Here is a 20,488-nt window from a genome sequence, read left to right as displayed (position 1 = left end):
CTCTAAAAATATATATTTGTTTTTATTTTATCTAGTAAATTAGTATTTTAGAAAATTGAAACATTTTTCGTGGTAATTGAAACAATTTTTGAGCACGTTTAAAACAAAAGATGCCGTGTTTCTGAGCGAGCTGCCAAATAGTCTGTCCAATTATTCATCATCGTCGCCGGATCGATCGCCTTCCTTCGATTCCTTTTCCATGCTCGTTCAAAACCCTAAAATTGGATCCTTCAATCAAAGCAAAGGGGAGGGGCATTGTCCGGAGAAGAGCGAGTAAACGATCCCCTTCCGATCCATTCGGGCGATGAGATCTGGGGCGGTCGTCATGGCGTGGAACGTCTTCAAGTTCTGTACCGCGCTGCGGGCTCTCGGTTCGCTCATGATCCTCGTCGTCCTCGGCGTCGTAGGCGCAAGCTATTATGCCGTCGTCGTCTCCAACTACGGGCCGGCCTTCTTCGCCGGAGGTTTCAGCTCGCTTCGTTCTCTTGCGGTCTTGGTCCCTTTCCATATCCTGGTACTCGATTCGAGTTCCTCAAATTTAGGTTATATATCTTTAAGGATCCGTGCAAACAAAACTGCGTTTCTATGCTAATTAGGAGCTTCTTACCTTGAACGTTGATGTTGATTCTTGATAACTGGATTATCTTTTCTTTATGTACAATCGATGTACTCAGAATCAAAAGAGCTTTGATTAGAAAGAAAATGGCCCCTAACATATTTAGATCAAGTAAAAGTCCTACGGTCTTCAAAAGAATCGTTAACACTGGATGCACTTAGCTAACACTTTATGGCCTCAGCTCATGTATTGGCATGAACATTTTATTCTATCGGAAGGCTTTGGGCTGCTCATGAAATCCCAACCTTTGTGTGCTCACGAAATTTTACATGAGATAAGATTTTCGAGTTTCTTTAAATTACAACTCCACCTTGCATGGAAATCTGAGTTGATTTTAGCCAATGATACACAAAAATCTATGAATAATCTACCATCACTTTTTGCATATTAAGAGAAAAATCATGGTTGCTTAGTTGGAATTACCAAAAGATAACTGTTGGATGAAAGGGTTTGAAGGGAGAACTTGTTTTCTTCGATCTATGTAGTTATATCTGTGCATTTCATCTCTTACTAAGATATTTGGCTACACAGTTGGGATTACTTCTGTGGGCCTATTTCTCCGTGGTGCTTACAGACCCTGGCAGTGTGCCCTCAAATTGGAAGCCCTCTGTAGATGAGGAGATTGCAGAAACTGCTCCGTTAACTGGCACAGAGTTCAGTGGCAATATTCTAAATTTGCAACAACCTGGACCTCTTACAGACACAGGAAGTCCAAAAATAAGATACTGCAGGAAGTGCAATCAGTTGAAACCACCTCGCTGCCATCACTGTTCTGTTTGTAAGACCATGCACTTAATTTTCTGCTAATGAGAAGTACGCTGAATTTCTCTATCATTCGTTTTTATTGTCTATCTGCATCTTGTTTGATATTAATCCTTATTTTAGGTGGTAGATGTGTACTTAAGATGGATCACCATTGTGTGTGGGTCGTGAATTGTGTGGGGGCTTTAAACTATAAGTTCTTTCTACTTTTTCTTGTAAGTTTATCAGTTCCTGTCTCTTATCTCATTTTGCTAAAATATCTGGGATTCTTGCTGAAAAAATTGCCAGTGCAAAAGCCATAAATTGGATTCCTCCTATGCTTCTAGTGAATATATTACTATATGCTTGCCGCATTGTTGGATGGATCTAAAATGTTAATTTTATAGTTTCCTTTTCCAACTTGCCATCATTACTTGATTGTGTAAGCCATATAAATAAGTTTAGAACTTTGAAGCTCCCAGATAAGTTGATCCTACTTTTAGTTTGGTTTGATCAAATTTATTGCATGACAAATTGGGATTTCTTGCTTGCCATGATTAATTTGCTGGGGGGTCTGTTTTCACCAAGTCTCAGCACTATGGCCAATTCTTCACATGGCTAAATTATCTTTAATTGCTACTATGAATAGTATTTTAATTTGGTAGGAGTAAAAGGATTTCAAGAGCAAGCTTTGGGAAATTTGGATTGGAATAACTATGTTTGTTATCTTAAGCACATGAACATGAAGCTTAGTTACCCTTTTATTATGTCAAGATAGGTAAGCTTATATGCTCCATTTTCCACATCCCTTATTGTATTATTCAAGGTTCTAGATTCCTGATGGGATAGCCATACGTACAAATAGGAAGAGATCAAATTTGACTAATTTATAGACTCACTAAATTATAGGCTTTGCACAGAGTTCAATGTAGAGATACGATCCATATAGGCTTTGCACAGACTCACTAAATTATGATGATTGTAGGCTGATCATGTTCTTACATTTTTTTCCCTATAGAAAATATGAATAGGAAGGGGTTGCAACTAGCGTTGCTTGGAGTTATTCTTGTTCACCTGGTTCTTATGTTTATCTTTATGAGAACCTATTGACATAGGATTAAATATATATACCTTATTTTCCATTTTGTTTTTCATTTATATTCAGCACATGCAAACTAATTGTATTAATTTGCTTGTCAAACAAAGGGAACTTCTTAATGTGGATGCTGTGTGCCTAAATCTAGATACTGACTATTAAGATTTGATTTAATTTGATGACAACATTGGTCCATGGCACTATCCATTTCTTCTTTTGGATGCAGTTTTACACATTTCTTGAGACATCTCTTGTCACCCTTTCACTCTTTCCCCATTTTATTGCTTTCTTTAAAGATGTGGAGATACCCGGGACACCAGGAACACTCGCAACTACTTTTCTTGCATTTGGTATGCATGCTTCATTTTTATTATGAAAATAGTAACTTTTATTTGGGACATCTTTTTGGTTTTTCCACTTTTCAGTGTACTGACAAGGATTGTTTTGTTTCAGTATTGAATCTGGCATTTGCATTAAGTGTCATGGGATTTCTGATCATGCACCTCTCTTTAGTAATGAAGAATACAACAACAATTGAGGTATGTAACTTTGCAAATGCAATGCCAGTTTTGGTGCATTTCCAGCGGCTAACATCATTATGTTATGTATATCAGGCATATGAGAAAAAAACAACTCCAAATTGGGAGTATGATCTTGGCCGAAAGAAGAATTTCGAACAGGTTAGAAGTTCTTTTGCCTGTATCAGCAGCTTCATTGGCACTTTTGGTACCCAACAATTTTCATTAATTTTAGTTTTTCTATCCATCTCATTGGCTTCACCAATTATGTCATGGAAAATATAATTTCTCAAATTACAACCATTAGGGCCATTTCATTTGTTGAACCTAATGGCATATTTCGATTGGATTGGAATAAAGAAGGAATCAGATATGTATTCCTAAGGAATGGCATACATAAGGAATAAAATAGGATTTAATATTTTATTCATGGAATGAAATAGATATAAAATAACTACTTTATATTTGGTTTATTGGAATTTATAAAGAACGTATGAGGAATATTTTTCACTTTTCACAATCGTAAATTGTCTCTGCATGAAATATTTTCCCAGCATGTCTAGCTTGCATTATCTGCCAATCAACATAATGGATTTCCTGAATCGAACCAGTTCGTACAGCCCGGCCATCCTATTTAGCTCATTTGGTCCAAACGGGCTGACCAACATCTCTGAACTTCAGACTAGACTGATTTACCATGATGCAACCCAGTTTGGCTCTGTTTGGCCCAATCAATCTCATGGCTTGATTGACTGATTTCTGGCCTGTCCAGCTCTACTCGACTGTATGGCCCAGCCTGATCATCTCACTTGACCTGCCCATCACATTCAGTTCAATCTGCTCACTTGGCTCGACTAGTCTGCTGACATGTATTCTGCTTGGTATGCCTCCTCTGCCAGACCGATTTTGCTTGCTCAGAGTTCATGTTTTCTGAAGGGTTGAATAAAATAAGACTATGACTTTCTTTATGAGAATAAAGTAAACAAAACTATTCCTAGAATTGTGCAATAAATAGTTATTCCATGTGAATAAAGAATCACAATTTTGTGAATATTAAATTTTCGAATTCTTTTGCAACTAAACAAAGTAATACTTATTCCATAAAAATTTAGGAAATAGAATTAGTTATTCCTAGAAACCAAAGGCACCAAAAGAGTTCTACTACAAGATCTTTGTCCTGATTACTTGTTGCCCAGATATTGGTGATATACATTCCTAATTCAAAATCTTATGGTGGCTCACAAGGCTTTAACACCAATTGGACTGAAATTTGTGTACAAGAAAATGAGTTTAAACTCGCTGATGGCGGAGTGGCTAGCATGGATTTGATTATATCTGGCTGTATGTTTGGGTCAGAACATCTAGAAAATTTGGAAAAAATTTAATTTCTAAAGTATGACCTTATGTATCAGTGTTATGATCCTGTATGCCGTCAGCTTGCCAAAGCCTTATAGGTGCTAGCACAATGCAAGTCACATTCAATGTGGTGTCGATCAACACAGAAAAGCATAAGTCAGAGAGCATCAACCAGAATTGTAGCTGTTAGGGATCGACTTTTTGTTTGACTAGAGATCAGCTAGTCAAACATTGTAATGCATATGGTTGGTAAATACATCTGACGTGCTTATTAGACTCACCTCTCCCTTGTTTTGTATAGGACACTAATATATAAGCATATGGTTGATTGCTTCCTCAACAGGTATAAAAAATCAACAAGAAATACTGGATTATTCCCCATACATGTAGGGCCATCAGATCAGGACTTCTTCAGTAAAATAAAACTTGAATAACTGAGATTTTCTGGAGGCTATTAGGAACTCTATGTCATCGCTGTTGTAATTCTGATGCTGAAGGGTCAGCTGACTGTAATTTTTTTAGAAAAGTTCGTCTTTCTCAATGGTGATCAGTCATGGTATCCATAGTGTTTATCTTTTTTCAGCCAAATCATAATTTCCTTCTGCTTCTCCTGGTTGTTGAACCTGATCAACCCAACTCTTTTCCTTGCCCACCTGGCCTCTCACAACATTCCTCTTCTCTGTCGCCACTTGAATGAAGACCCTCAATCAACCTTTCCTAAATTCACACCACTGGCCTTCTTTTTGGGTCTTGATTTACCAATTGATCTGGATGAAGTATTTTTTTGGTGAGTAATGCATAGGAGTTGGCAAATACATTTGACATGCGCATCAGACCTCATGTCTCTCCCTCTTTTGGTTTACAACATGGATCTATGAACATTTGGTCAATTGCTTCTTTGACAGGTATTTGGAACTGACAAGAAATACTGGTTCATTCCTGCATACTCAGAGGAGGATTTGCGAAGAATGCCAGCTCTGCAAGGATTCGAATACCCCACCAAATCAGATCTTGATACACATTAACTCCCAAAGTTCAACTTTGCAACAAAAACTATTATTCAGGAAGCAAAATTTGGCATGAGAAATAAGTTTGTACATGTTGACTGGAGGCCATGCGTCTAACTTCACCAAGTTTCACTCCAGCATTGATCTCCGCCTTCAAAAATTTTAACATTAAAGGCCAAAGAAACTTACATTAGTGGATGTATGGCATTGAAAAGTTGTTTTCTAGAATTGTTAGTTTTATACTGTTGTGATAATATATATATATGTATGTAGTTAGCGTCAGTTTTTATGTCTTGACAAGTGGTAGGCTTCTATTTTTGTCGTGCTCAAGAAAGTATGAATTTATTTTACCCATCAAAGTTCATCTTCATTTATAAAGTGCCGTCTCCCTATCGCAATCCATCCGAAATAGTGTATTGTATATAAAAGAAGCGAAATCAATAAGCACACTAGGTAGCATGGATGCCTTTTTCCAGAATCTGAGGGCACAAGTCTTATTTCAGACAAATTCCAAACCACAATGGCTTACTGAATCCAAGTTTGGTGATTTCTCTTCGTCCATCCGAAATAGTGTAAATCGGCAGTAAAAACGAAAACTGCAATAGCATCCGCCCAAGAATTTGATTGTTCTCAAGTAATTGTTATCTTGCACAAATATTTAGACTATTTGAGGATATCAAGGAAGATTTGTAGCATTCTTAGGTTATGTTTACCGTTCCTCACTTAATGGGAGGAAGTTTGTGCACCAGATCCTCGTTGGCGTCGATGTCCATCCGGGGAAGACCATCGCAAGATGTGAATGTTCATGCTGAAGCCCTAGGTCGAGTTACTATCTAAGACTGCCACTCTGGTTTTCAAAATCGGACCGGTGATCGATCTGAAAGGAGAACATTTTGATTAGCAATACACGTGGCTGCTCTCGGACCGGTGATCGATCTGAAAGGCTATTCTATGGCTTTCAAATGCGTGCTAGATCGAACTTGAATAATAATTTATCTTTTGAAAAGTTTAAAATGCCGTTGGAGTTTACCAATAGCCGCAAATTATAGACTGTCAGGGGCGCAATAATATTCGACCTTTTGGCTATAAATAATTTTATATACCTAGCTGAACACCGTTTGCACTGCAGTACAAGTGAGATTAAAATCCTACGAGTGGGCCCCAGCATGGAAGGTGCGAAATTGGGTAATCTGGAAAATGTTATCAAGAATTCTGTCAATAAATAGGATCATGCTTGATGGACCCTCTTCTCATTTGAATTTTCTGACACCGTCTGCTTAGGGTTTTCTCCGTTCCGTCCCTCATCCCGTCTGCTTTCGTCTCCAAATCAGCTAAGGAAAGAGCGTCATCGCCAGATCTCTTCACTGCCTTCTACGTCTTCGAGTTCTTTATTCTTGGTTCGAAGACGACGCAGCCGGGCAGCGGAATCGTGTAACCACCTCCGATGGCGCCGCCACCGATGAACCACCACCACATCCACCACCAGCAACCACCGTACCAGTGGTTCGTGATGCTGCAACCTCATCCGCTGTACTACCAGCCAGTCCTCCGCTGATGTGCCGCCGGTTTCTCAATTTCTTGCCGCAGTACCAGCATCTGGCTGTTCCGCCACCCCAGATGTCTTATCAGGCTTTTGTGCCTTCCTCGGTTTCTGTCATGGCGGCGAAGTCATCATCGTCAGATGAGATCCGCACGCTTTGGATCGGCGACATGCAGTACTAGATGGGCGAGTATATATTTAAGCGGCTTTGTTCATACGGCAGTGGTCTCTCTCTCTCTCTCTTGCTTTAGATTAGAATATATGTTAACATTAGCTCACTTTAGTGGGCACGCTGATGGCTAAGCAGCCTATCGTACTCACTAAGTGAAGAAGTAAAGTTGCTGATGAGTTATTTACATTAAGAGAAAAATCTAAACCACAAAGCACGTTGACTAGAAGGTACAATGTCCAAATGCATTTGTGATATTACGAATTCTATAATTAGACTGATGGTTTAAGATCATCCTTGCATTTAGCTTGGGTTCAAGTTCAAATATACTTAACACATGGTAACTGGGAGCAACGATATAAGAAGAGTATTGCACCTGAATTTTTAATGGTTAAAGTTTATGGACTAATGATTGAACAAAGATCTTCGAAGGTCCAAATGAGAAAACAGATCACATTTTCACTGTGACTGATGTGCTTTGCTAGCAAATAAAACACACCTTGTTCTGTAAATCATCACCTGTTTCTCAGCCTCACATTCTTATCAATATTTTTAGTTATATTCTTATGAACGTTGTGTAACTCAGCTATTTTACCATCAAATAGTACATTGTTCCACTTATCCATTTTACCATTAAGTATCTCAGGAAGTTGCTCAGATAGTTGGGACTCATGGCTTCTTGTTGTTGTTGCATCTCATGTAGTTGCCCTCTGAGATTAATGGCACTTCAACACAATGAAATGTAGTAAAATGTTTGGTTGCAATGTGTTTGTTCTTGCAAGTCCCAATTTTTTTCTGATTCATCTTGTGGAATTGGATAATGATTAATGATTGTGCAGGTAACTTGAATTGGATCTTATTTATTTAATCTTTAGATGTGCGCTTTTTCTTCTCTGATTTGTTTAGCTTATATGCAGGTTGTTTGAATCAAACTTATTCGCAACAAGCAGACTGGGCAATTAGAGGGTTATGGTTTTATTGAGTTTGTGTCTCGCCTGTCTGCTGAACGAGTTCTTCAAACTTATGATGGTCAAACAATTGCTATTGCTGAACAAGATTTCCTATTGAATTAGGCATCATGTGGAGTGGGAGAGAGGCATGGAGATGGTGCTGATTATACAATTTTTGTTAGTGACTTGTCTGCAGATGTCACTGATTGTTTGTTGCAAGAGACATTCAAGAGCCACTACCCCTCAGTTAAAGGTGGCAAAATTGTCACTGATAGACTTACTGGGCATTCCAAAGGCTGTGGCTTTGTTAAGTTTGCTGATTTGAATGAATAGACAAGAGCATTGGCTGAGATGAATGGAGTTTACTGCTCAACGTGAAACATGTGAGTTGGTCCTGCTGCTAACAGGAAGGCTTTGGGTAGCCAACAGCAATACCCCTAAAATGGTATGCAGGAACGTGATGTTTCTTAGAACTAATACTATCATGTTACACTTCATATTGTTTCTACAGGACTCTGCAGGGATATTATATCCAATTGGTTTCTTTGTTGATTAGTTGCAAATTTAGTCAGTTCATTTTAAATTACATAAGTTCCATGCTTAGAGTTATATTGGAAGATGCTAAAAAAAAAATTCTTAAGACACTTTGTTTCCTTCATAATGTTGAAGATAAGCATCTTTTATTCTCTTCACGTACAGTCATTTCCTTCTGCACTTTGCTTCTTGAAATTTAGGCTCATCTACACTTAGTTTGCATATGAACACTTGTATAGAAATTCATGTTGTCTCAAAGCAGGATGCTATGCCTCTGAATTCAGGCCTTGGATTTTACTTCAGCTGAGGTGTACCAGTAGGTCAGTGTTTTGATTACCTACTAATTCGATTCTTGGTCCTTTCTTTGGCTTTATGTGAAACAATTTTTAATTGAACCAATGCAAGCTAACTTTAGTCTTTTTCAAGTTCCCATTTGCCTTTCCTTTATAATTCCTTTAGTTTCTTACATCTATCATTAAATTTGTATGCCTTGAATTGTCATTTCCCATTCAGTATGAGCCTTCAAGAATTGCTGATGTAAGCATCTCATAGATCAAGCTTATTATTTCTTTTGCCACATTATATAGGAGAATCTATTTACAATCTTATGTTTACATTTTCTTCTATCTCCTTTTTTGAAGAATCATAAGTTCTGATTTGTCAATCTTATTCTTGAATTCACTGAAAGTTTATGATTTGGCTCATTGTTTAACTGCATGGATGCGATCTTGTAAGTTGTACTCAGGTCAGATAGTCTCAGGTAGCCTTATTTTTACCCTATGCTTCAAGTGTGTTTTAGAATAATTTCCTATCAGAAACATTAGTTACAACAGACACTTGTTACAAGCATTGCCTGGTCAATACTCAATAACTCAGATACATCATTGGCTCCATTTCGTATTGTCGGCACTTTCTTATGGCTACTAGAAAACTTTTATATATAGCAGAGTTATTGAGCAGCTTCCTTTCTGTTGGTTCTAATGGCTGGCAACTGAAGCATCACTGCTATTGGTGAGCCTGTTACTAATTGGATCAGTAATTTCAGTCAACAACTTGTATTTTGTAGGTTGCTACATGTTTGGATACATTTTCCATTAGGTTGCTACATCAATTATTTATTTTATTTATTTACCCTGATGGATGAATTTACAAAGTTTGTTTTCCTTGTTATCTTCAATGATTATTAGTTTCATCTTCATTTATTCTGTATTTTAATCATCTAATGGGACTCAATTAATCTAATTATTCTTCTACCTCTTTATCATCTAGCTGGACTTGTCAACTGTTCTAACTATTCTTCTACAACTTTTTTAATGCGGCTACCATTTTGAATGTGTCCAATACACAAATGAAACTGTGAGATCCAAGTTTACAGGTGTTTGCCAATTTAATAAGAGATGCATTCTTTTTTGTTCTTTTACGACATGATTTACTGTATGAATTAGAATGTTGGTTTGTGTCTTCTGAGACTCTTTCCTCGTAATATTTGCCATTTCCCATAACGTTATACAAGATAAGACTTTGTTTCAAATTTATCAGAAATGATGAGAACGTAAACTAATTGTTAAATAGCGTATGTATCGAAGTAAAATTTCAACATTTATCTGATTTTTGTTTGAGCTTTTGTTTGTTCACCTTTGCAATTATGCATTTCACAAGTGTGGATATGTTAATGAGTTGTGAGAGAAGGCTCATCTTTATGATTAATCATATTTTACATATATAGTCGTCATCATTATTAAGTTGTGCCCAAATATTTAAGGTCAGCTGTGTACTCTAGATTTTAGTTTGATTTGATGTTCCCTTTAAATTCATCATGCAATATATACACGTCATATTCATGGTATATTTTACTTGATGAACAATGGACAAATGGTATAGGTATGCACTAATATCTATAGCTATTTTCTCGCAAAGAAAAGTCTGTAAAAACTACAGTGCATTGTTTGTCAATTGAGTTGCTAAGGACCATTCTAAACACCACTAAGGTCCATCTTCTTGTTAGTTCATGGAATACAATCTTCCATTTATGGGATTGATATCCACTTTAGATTACTCGTGAGGAATATCAAGGAACAATGATTGCCATCGGAAGATTTCTCTGCATTGATATAGATATATTTGAATCTGGAACAATTTGTTGTATATGAGGTTAATTTATGTGATTCAACAATTTGGAAGGTAAAAGTGTTTTCCACCGTGGCCACTCATGTAAAAAGAGTTTGGCCAATTGTGTATTATATTATTTTTATGCATATCTTTGTAGAAGCTGAATTATCCATATCTGAGCCTTAGTCTTTTAACCAGATCTTTTATCCGCTCCTCTAGATATACCACCATTTGACAAGGACCACGCAGAGCAATTTCATTTAAACATCTGAATGTTCACCTGATTCTTTATTCCATATCTAAAAGACCTTATTGTTTTTTTCTGTAAGGCAACTGTACATGGGCTGCGTGTTTATCTGAGAAATTAATAATAAAAATGAAATCAAAAGAGTGGGAGCCGAACATTGAACTGCTAAAATTTTTAATTTTATAAAATAAAATTTTGTTGAAGCAAAAGTATGCCAAACAAGCGACAATATTGTTGTTTATTGGGTGGTTAAACGGTCCAATATTGTTGATTAATTTGTCGCCAGTACGGATCAACCGAGGCCATTGTACATTATAGGCCTGTAGGCGGCCCAAATTTGTCCATTAATGTTCTGGGGAACCAACCCAACCTCCCCAGCTACTGGGCCATTGTTACGCACTATTGGGCCTTCAATTAGCCGAATTTTGCCCACTAATGGTCCATCTCGGCTCAATAGGGGCTGTAGTTAGGCCATATTTCCCACTGATGGACCATACGTTAGCCTGATAATGTCTACTAATGGGTTTTGAATTGTGTTGGCCTAGTGTTGTTTCCTAATGGACGATTGCGGAATATATCCTCTACTGGGCCTTATTTCCGGCCCAATTGTGTTTTCTAATGGGTCGTAAATGATCAGCTACTTTTAATTGATGGGCTCGAAATTAGACATTAGTTGCCTTATGAATGCGGCCTGTTAGTGAGAATATTCGACTGTTTCTGTACGCCCAAACTAATTTGAGTTTTTAAAGGGAAAAAAATAGCAATTAACATACGGCATTTTTGCATCAAGTGCCAACAAAGTAAGAGCAAACGTGGCAAAACAAACCATCGATACGCAACAAGAGAAGAACAAATCAGCCAGAGAATATAAGTTCCCACATTCTTCGGGGAATTCATCATCGTTGGTGCACATTTATTAATGTTACCCCTTATTCTTACATACAAAAGTACGTAATACATAACTAAACCTCCTTCGTACCTGGCTGGCCTTAGGCATCCTTCTATCTTCACGGGCCACAGCGGAATGGATCGCATGGAGGAGCAAATCACAGTACAATAACCTATATTACTGCTTATCCTGAAGGCATAGAAACACATTGTCGTCTTACGCACCTCAAGGATTGAGATTTCTTCAAACAGATTGTGCTAGTTAGAGCCCTATATGCCCCTCTTTCTCACACAAGTCCAACAGCTGCAAAGTCTGATCACAATAATAGGAGAGGAACACAAATCAGTATTCATTGATTTAGCAAATAGCAATAACGTACGTACACTGCCTGATTGCGGAGTGGTTTAGCAAATAGCAATAACGTACATTACATTGATTTAACAAACCAGTATTCTTTTACTGGTAAGTTATGTTAATATATGGTGACTTTGAATAATAGGAATACACATTACTGAGGTAAACATAGCAAGAGGTTGATGGCATTGATTTGACTATTGTCTCTTCACATTTTAAATTAATTGTTCATTCACTTCAATTAGAATTTTGTTGAGAAAAGCAGCGTCCAACTTTTTAACTGTGCATTTAGCTCACCTACCCAACCCGGTCCATCATGTGGCCTTCCAAACCCTATCAACATAATTGACCCAACCAACCCGCTTGGGCCATTAGGATATGGTCTGTCTGCCCAACTAACCCAACTGTCTATATCAGTCCTGACCTGTCCAATTTGCTGACTCTTCCAACTGGTCTGTCTGGCTCAACTAACCTAATTAGCCAATTGAATCCCTCAGCCTAACCAACTCCACCGCTTTGGGTATATTCTTTGAAAGATGCAAGGATGAGGATTAGCCATACCTTATAAATAGGAAATTACAATTTCCTAGGAATTGGCATTTGAATTCATTTCTGCAATAGGAAAAAAAATCTATGGAAATTTATAGGAAATAAAATAACTATTCCTATGAAACAAATGCACCATAATTTTCTTCCACAAGCAAAAAATCACTTCTAGTATGGCAAATAGGGGAAAGAAGAAATATCAACATATATGAAAGCATAACCAATTGAATCAACCATTACCTCAGATATAGAGAGTTCAAGGCGAAACTTTGGGCCATCATAATGATGTAAAACTGGCCGAAATGCATCTTCTTCGAGAGCCTTACAAAGCTTTCTAACATGAATCCTCACCTAATATTTTTCACCAAATAGAGAATTTTAATGTAGAATATGATGCAAGGAAAATGAATACTTTTCATTAGGTAGGTCTCGACCATGATTTACCTGTGCAGGAAACCTAGACACGCCTTTACACTTTTTGTCTTCCCAAGCTGTTGGATCAATGTTAGAGCCGCCAAAACTCGCAGCCTATGGGAAACAAAAAACAACATGAACAAAGCAAACATGACCATGATTTGACTGAAATATTCTTACTAAAACATCCTGATGCAATCAAATCACAACAAATAGTGGAGTCTGCTAATAGGGCTTAGTTTTGGCATGGTTAGATACACAAGGCTAATGAAGGTAGAGCAGTACGTGAGGAGAGATTGTGAGGGGGGTTGAGTTCATGCTGAGAAGGCAAGGCTCCCAGGGTAGATGTAATTTGGCCAAGTTATTAGCTGCTCATCAGAGATGTGTTGGATTTGGTGAATCTAGGTTGCGTTTGAGGCAAGGTGAAATGGTGGTGTATCTGGAACTGATGTGAAGTTTATGTGGAAGGTTTGAGCTGAAGGGATAAAGAGGAAGGTCTGGGTGTAAGTGGGACTGCTGATGATGGATGCTTTCAAGGTTCACCCACATCACCTCCATAGGATAGTATGCTTTGAAGAAATAAAACACGAGGTGTATGGTATACCCTATATCAACTGCTGCATTGCTTCTGCCACAGGCAATAAAACTTACAGTGTACACCTAAAGACATCTTCAATATTGAAGGTTATTTGAAAATATGCAAACCTCAAATATCCCGTGCAATTGGTGAGTGGTATAATTGTAGAGAAAGAGGGGCAATCCTGGAGTAATGGCACGGACTGAGTCACGGTATCTAGGAGGTAATCCTGCAAATGTAATTTCAAAAAGCTGAAATTTTTTTAACTGAATAGAAATATAAATTGCCCATCATGAAGTGGCTACACAAATGTAAAAGTAACTCAAATTTAACAGAAATGAAACCTTCAACACTTAGATAGTAGATAAAAGCATTTACAGGTAATTGATGGGATGGGTATTTACAGGTAATTGATCTAAATATTTAGGAGTAATTGATGGCACACGGTTTTCTAGCTTGACATACAGATTGAAAAATGACCTATAGCAATTGGAAAAATATAGCACGAAAGAAGGTAAGAAAAAGCAGTTCACTAGCTTGACATACAGATTGAAAAATGACCTATAGCAATTGGAAAAATATAGCACGAAAAAAGGTAAGAAAAAGCAGTTCACTATGACCTGGAATCCCGTTGTAATCTTGTACTCGTAAAACCGAAATGCCAGTGGTATAGACTTGATCTTATTTCAAAATAATAAGATACTACAGGACATGTTTATCCCAAAAGGAATAAATTCTGACAAGTTTTACAGTAGGCAAAAAAAAAAAAACCAGAATGACATAACACTAGATATGCAATCAGCCTAAACAGGCAAAAAAAGTATCTTTCCATGTGATATTCACAAGTAACAGATAGCATAAATTAAATTTACATGTCATGGTTCTTAATTCCAAGTAAAATTAATAACATGCAGAAGATAATGTGCCTTATGTAAATATGTAAGGTTATAGGGGTCTACTTGTAATGTTTCATATACTTAATACTATTCATATTTAAGTAGAGGGGGGCTACCTAGGGTTGTATCCAGAATAATTCATCGATTATAGCTGGATGTATCATCAAGCAAATAATACTTTAGCTATGTCATAATGCAAAATAATTGCACAAGTTAGAGCACAACCAAGATTCACAAATTGATCAAAGCTGAAAGATCATACCAAAAAGTTGTCGTTTGAGATCTTCTTGCATAGTATCATTGTTGCAAACAAATATATAACCACCAAGAACTTCGTTTCTAGGGAGCATCTCTGTTGAGGGTAATGTCTTAAACCTCTTGTCAACAATAGCATTGTTGTTGCAGTTGCTGTTGCCATGGATGTTGTTGTAAGTGTTACTATCATTCTTATTGTAGTTGATTTCTTTGTTGGCAGAGTTCTTAGCATACTTGTTAATATAGTCCAACTTGAAGCTATTGAACTCGTTAGCATTGTTTTTCTGGTAAGCATTGCTCATGCCATAAGCACCATGGAAGAGACTCTTTACAGAAGCATCATTTATCTTCAGATCCAGATTCATAAGTCCAAGATTGATGCTATCGAGTTTGTTATCCTCATGGAACTCAACCTTATTGTATGCTTTAGCTTCAATAACATTTTTCGGGTAGTCCAAATTATTTTGGCGGCCAACTTTTGACCTTGTCAGTTCAGCCAGCTTGGAGGTCATAACAGACCATTGATAATCCTCTGAATTTTTTGTTTGACCTCGGAATTCATCTCCCAATTTCCAGAGGCTATCCATCTTTGACAAACCTAACAATTTAGATAAGTAAGGGTGACAACCAATCTAGCTACACAACAAACCAACAAAAACAAAGGAGAACAAACATTCTGTCCATGATTTAACAAACCTTACTGTTAATGTAAGTAAAACAAGCCATCTAATTGTGATGAGCAGTCTAACTACACAACACAATCAACAAAGTAAAAGAGAAAAAAATATCTCTTAAACTGCAGATCAGCTAGTCATCTTCATCTCTATAATGCTCTCCAAACAGCAGAGCTTATGCATAAGAATCAAAGTTGTTATTAACATGTGGATATAAACACCCAAGAAAATTTTTCTGGTTTTAAACATCACCAATCACCAACAAGAATCATCCAAGACAGTGCTACTTCTTGAAAAACCTAGATCATTCGATTAAACAACAGATGCAAATAATGCTTCCCAAATCACCTTCTAAAATTGAAAAAAAAAAATATAACCTCAAGATGTTAGTTACAGAATAGGAAACCGAGTCCATTGTCTAACTGCGTTCAACAACAAAATTAAGCAACAAGAAACAAACAAAATGAACAAGAGAAGAGAATCTGTTTTAGTGAAATTCTAACAAAGAAAATCTAGATCTCGACTAATTCCAAGCTTGATCTGCTCGCAGATCAACATTAGGACGAACAAACAACCGGTAGGGAAAACAAGCACAACGATTCAAATAATGCCCGGAAATCACCTTCTAAAGCTGAAACACACGAATTCGAGAACAAAAATCTGGTCCATACATACTAGAAAATCGACATCCACTGTCTAACCTCTTTGAACAGACAATTTAAACAACAGGAAACAAGTGAAACGAACAGGAGGAGACAACCATTTTCAGTGAAATTCCAACTGAGAAAGCCCAGATCTCGACTAAGTCCAATCTTGAAGATCGATATTGGTGCCAACAAACGACAGGTTGGGCCAAGATTCGCACTAAGATGAAAATAATCCCCTGAAAATCACCTTCTAAAACCTAAACACAACAATCCAATCTCATAAAATTGGTTACGCCGACTAGAAAATCGATACCACTCTCTAACCTCACCAACAAATCTAGACAACCGGAAACGAACGGAACAAACAAGAGACAATGTATTTTAGTGAAATTTCAACTGAGAAAGTCCAGATCTAGACTAAGTTCAAGCTTGCAGATCGAGATTTGTTCAAACAAACAACAAGTACGGGAACTCAACTGAGATCTGCGAAGAACAAATATATAAAAACAAAGGAAACAAACGAGGCGAACAAGAGAAGGCAATCTATTCGATCATTTTAGTGAATTCCAGCTTCGAAAGCCCAGATCTCGACCAAATCGAAACTTGCAGATCACAATGAGGCAAACAAACAACCGGTAGGGCAACGAGATCAGCACTGGAACTCACCCCCGACTCGAAGCACGAAGACGAAATCTGGATCTGGTAGGATTTGCGGAAGCAATAATCGGAAAATCCTAGCTACTTCTAGAGATCGACGGAGAGGAAGCGAACCACCGTCCTATTCGTGTAGTTTCTCCTCTACGAGAAGAAAAAGAGGAAAGCAGAAGTTCCCTTGACGGAGTTCATCATATAGCAAGAGAGATGCTGACCTGTATATCCTTCGCATGGAAGATATTTACTTTGCAACCACTTAAAATTTTCTGTGGCTTCTTTTTTTTTCAAAAGCCCTTTCAATTTTAGAATTAGTAAAATATCTCTAAAATTTTTAGAATATTAAAATGCTCTATCTAGGTTTAACTACTAACACTATTATTTAAGTAAATGGAATGATGATTATTGATCAGAAGTGTGTACTACACACTTTTTTTTGCAAGAAGTGTGTACTACACCCCCATTATTACACCAATGAATGATATTATTGATTAAAAGTGTTTAATCAGCCATTATTCCACCCAGTAATGATATTATTGATCCAAAGATAAAATGATGATAATTTGAGAATTGGCAAAGATATTTTAATAATTCTAAAACTGTAAAAGAAAATACCTCTATTCAATTATTGTTAAATCGTAAAAACTGAACTTGTAATCATAAGAAAGTGGATTTTTTAGCTATCGACCGACCTTTAATCTGGCTCAATAATTACTTTATAAAAAAAATCAATTTTAACTTTCAACAGTGGAACCATTACGATGAAAAAATTGTTGGGCATCCCATTATAATGTCACACAGCTCGAAGTATAACGTAAAAAGCTTTTAAATGTTCATCTGGTCTATAGACTGCCCTAAGTTTCAATTTTCTGCATCAACTTCAGTAGGAGTTTTTGTGGTCATTTGATCAACAGCATGCACAGTGCTCTGAAGCTCCTCCCATATGGCTTTGTACACCATCCTCTGCCTGTTCAAGGAGGACTGCCCTTCAAATGCCTTTGAGACAACATCGATGCTTACATGTCGTCCATCTCCATAGGCATCCTTCACGATGACAACATCTGCATCTAGTTGCTCCTTGATCTTCTTCTCCATGGCTTGCATCATCGGGGAGTCAATGGAGCCGGATTGGGACACTTCTGTGGCTTGCACTACTCCGCTGAACCTCCTCTTGTGAATGTTTCGTTGTTTCCAGCAATCGTCACTGCTCTGAAGCTCGATGGAATGGGCGGAGAGGTACAGCAAGGTCTGGCTCATTGGATGACTGGAGAGGGGAAAAGCTGCTGAGGATCGGAAGAGCATTTTTGGTGATGAAACAGCAGGATTACAATAGAAAGTGATGGGAGATATGCGCTGAAGGAAGTGGGAGCTGACTGAGAAGGTAGAAGAAGAAATTGCTATCACCATGGTTGGACCTGCTCTTATGTTATGGATACCTCTCGCCCAGCCTTGCAAGGTAACACAATGAAGATTATGCCAATAGCACAAGAACAATGCAAAAATGGATAAAAGAAACAAATTCTGGTAATTTCTATTAATCGGTTCATATAATGATGGAAACAAGCCGTTTACCAATTATTTACCTTACTGATGAGTTCATATCAAAAGTTCAGACACGGCACAGGTCCCGATCCGCTCAAATAAGAGAACTATATCATTAACTTGCTAAATCCAACCACTGAGTCAAATGTTTTACTGCAGTCCGCTGATGTAAGCTTATGAAACTTATTTATTAACTTATAACTCATGTGGCACTAAGCTTAGGTGTTACAATCCCCTGTTTGAGTCTTTGACGTCTCAGTCAATTCATAACCTTCAACCATAATAATAATTTGGAGGCTTAATGATGGCTACACCAAGTAGCCCTTTCCAACACCTAACCATTGCAATAAGAATAATACTGCACTAATAGTAATTTTTACAACTAGCTTAGATAAGAGACGTGACTCATCAATTTGTCAAGCTCAACTGCCGGTCCAACATGTTTAACTTAGTCACTCATCTAATTTTATCAAGCTTATTTATTAGCCCACAACTTAACTAAAATGAAATGTCACAACTTGATTTCTAATTATAATCAATGAGTTACAATTTGAGGGACAAGTTAGGGACACAAAGGATTGGTTTAGGCTTTTACACGAATTTCTTTCATATAGAACAACTTCTTGTTTGAAAAAAAAAATGATAGAGGAGAGAAAATAAAAGAAACAAGAGGGGGGAAAATTCCCTTATTTGGAAGTGCTTTTGGATAAAGGAGAAGAAATTAATTCCTCTTGTTTGGTTAGAGCGAGTAAAGAAACCTTAAGAAAGATGATTTTGTTAGAGCAAGTAGAAAGAAGACGAAAATCAATCATATATTAATTATAGTATCCTCAGTACTCATGATTTTAATTTCTCATTCTAAAGTACAAAGAGGGTAACAATGGAATAGTGCTTTTAGTACTTGTGGTGGCTTGAAACAACCGAGCAAGGCTTTTAATTTAGTTCCATGCCCGTTGTCATGGAAGAAACTTATAGTTTCACCTGCCGATTGGCAGAAGGAGCACAATTATCCACCAAAATGTGAATTTAACCCACAAAACCTCCAGAAACTTTCCTACTAGTTCAGCAACCAAGCTCAATAAATCAAAAAGGCTGAAGCATATAATATCACACGTCCCTAAAAAAGGGGAAACCAAATTTCCCAAAACATTGATTGATAAATTTCACTTAAACTGCACAGAGCAGATAGCTAAACCGTGCTATTGATATCTATAGTGATCTCCAAACATCGAAGTCAGTTTGCCAGTAGATTGAGACACTAAAAAAATTCGCATCTAAAACAAGGAAACTATTTGGAGTAAAATCCTGTGAGTATTGTACTCGAAAATCTGACTTTGACCAAAATAAGTTTAAGAAACATGTCTACGAATTCAGCCACCAAGCTTATTCGATCAAAAATCTTGATAAACATGCTACCACATAGATCACCTTTTGACAAATAAAAAAACACCTGATTCCCAGAATTTCGTTTTATGAATATGACTGATTGTAGCAGCAATATAAGCAATAGGAAGGCAATAAAAAGAGAAAGATAGACTACTCAAAATCGAAATATTCAAGGTCTGGACCAAATCTGAGCTAAAGAAATCAACATTAGCGAGAACAAACAACAGTTAGGGCAAAAGAATAAATTCGAACTCGGAATGACCTTGATCTGGAGCGGCGTAGTAGATCTGCGTTTTGCGGGGATTGAAGAAGGTATCCGTAGCTATGATCTGGAAACCCTAGCTTCCTGTGAGATTGAATGGAATGAGGGGAGGAAGGCGGAGTCCAAATGGAAAGATGGAAGTTGACGGTGCCAATCCTACAGGATACAGGGAGACGGACCAGGGTAACCTTCGAGTTGTAGCTATTTACTTTACCGTCATTCTTTAAGAATCAACTATTAGAAAACAACATATGATAGTAATAATAGTAATATAACAAAAAAGAAATTGCAAGTGCATGGATAAAAAAAATTAATATCCAAAATTAAATAAGCATACTTCTAATATTTATTTTAAAAAAAAAAATAGATTAAGATACAATTCTCGTGCTCAAGGCGTAAGTTCGAAGAGTTAAATCTATTAAACTAGAAGAGTTAAAAAAAAAAAAAGAAGAGTTAAATAAATAAAGGAATTCTAACAAATCATTAACTATGTAATAGAACAATTTAATTAA

At 37.1% G+C, this 20,488-nt stretch overlaps 3 protein-coding genes and 1 pseudogene across 3 annotated transcripts; 2 read left to right on the top strand and 2 right to left on the bottom strand.

The window, feature by feature from the left end:
* Positions 1-148: 148 nt before the first annotated feature.
* On the top strand, positions 149-5,644 carry LOC141824923 (putative protein S-acyltransferase 14). Its single transcript, XM_074712271.1, has 7 exons — positions 149-514; positions 1,148-1,394; positions 1,502-1,593; positions 2,680-2,803; positions 2,907-2,992; positions 3,068-3,133; positions 5,233-5,644. Exons 1-7 carry the CDS (start codon positions 305-307, stop codon positions 5,350-5,352), a joined length of 945 nt encoding a protein of 314 aa, XP_074568372.1. The 5' UTR covers positions 149-304; the 3' UTR covers positions 5,353-5,644.
* Positions 5,645-6,619: 975 nt separating this feature from the next.
* LOC141825591 (polyadenylate-binding protein RBP45-like) lies at positions 6,620-8,499 on the top strand (annotated as a pseudogene).
* A 3,245-nt stretch (positions 8,500-11,744) lies between these two features.
* On the bottom strand, positions 11,745-16,967 carry LOC141824604 (uncharacterized). The gene is made up of 6 exons (XM_074711919.1): positions 16,802-16,967; positions 14,822-15,412; positions 13,792-13,892; positions 13,117-13,200; positions 12,913-13,023; positions 11,745-12,084 (listed from the first exon to the last, which is right to left on the bottom strand). The coding sequence occupies exons 2-6, from the start codon at positions 15,399-15,401 to the stop codon at positions 12,034-12,036; spliced, it is 927 nt and encodes a 308-aa protein (XP_074568020.1). The 5' UTR covers positions 15,402-15,412; positions 16,802-16,967; the 3' UTR covers positions 11,745-12,033.
* A 581-nt stretch (positions 16,968-17,548) lies between these two features.
* On the bottom strand, positions 17,549-20,140 carry LOC141824502 (protein BOLA4, chloroplastic/mitochondrial-like). Its single transcript, XM_074711805.1, has 2 exons — positions 19,977-20,140; positions 17,549-18,234 (listed from the first exon to the last, which is right to left on the bottom strand). The coding sequence occupies exon 2, from the start codon at positions 18,191-18,193 to the stop codon at positions 17,648-17,650; it is 546 nt and encodes a 181-aa protein (XP_074567906.1). The 5' UTR covers positions 18,194-18,234; positions 19,977-20,140; the 3' UTR covers positions 17,549-17,647.
* Positions 20,141-20,488: the final 348 nt, after the last annotated feature.

Source organism: Curcuma longa, chromosome 3 (genome assembly GCF_044706935.1).
Source record: "Curcuma longa cultivar G26 ecotype Majalengka, Jawa Barat chromosome 3, ITB_CL_G26_1.1, whole genome shotgun sequence".
NCBI classification, from domain to species: Eukaryota; Viridiplantae; Streptophyta; class Magnoliopsida; order Zingiberales; family Zingiberaceae; genus Curcuma; species Curcuma longa.
The sequence above is the reverse complement of the archived record's forward strand: the minus strand, read 5'-3'. Positions and strand labels throughout refer to the sequence as shown.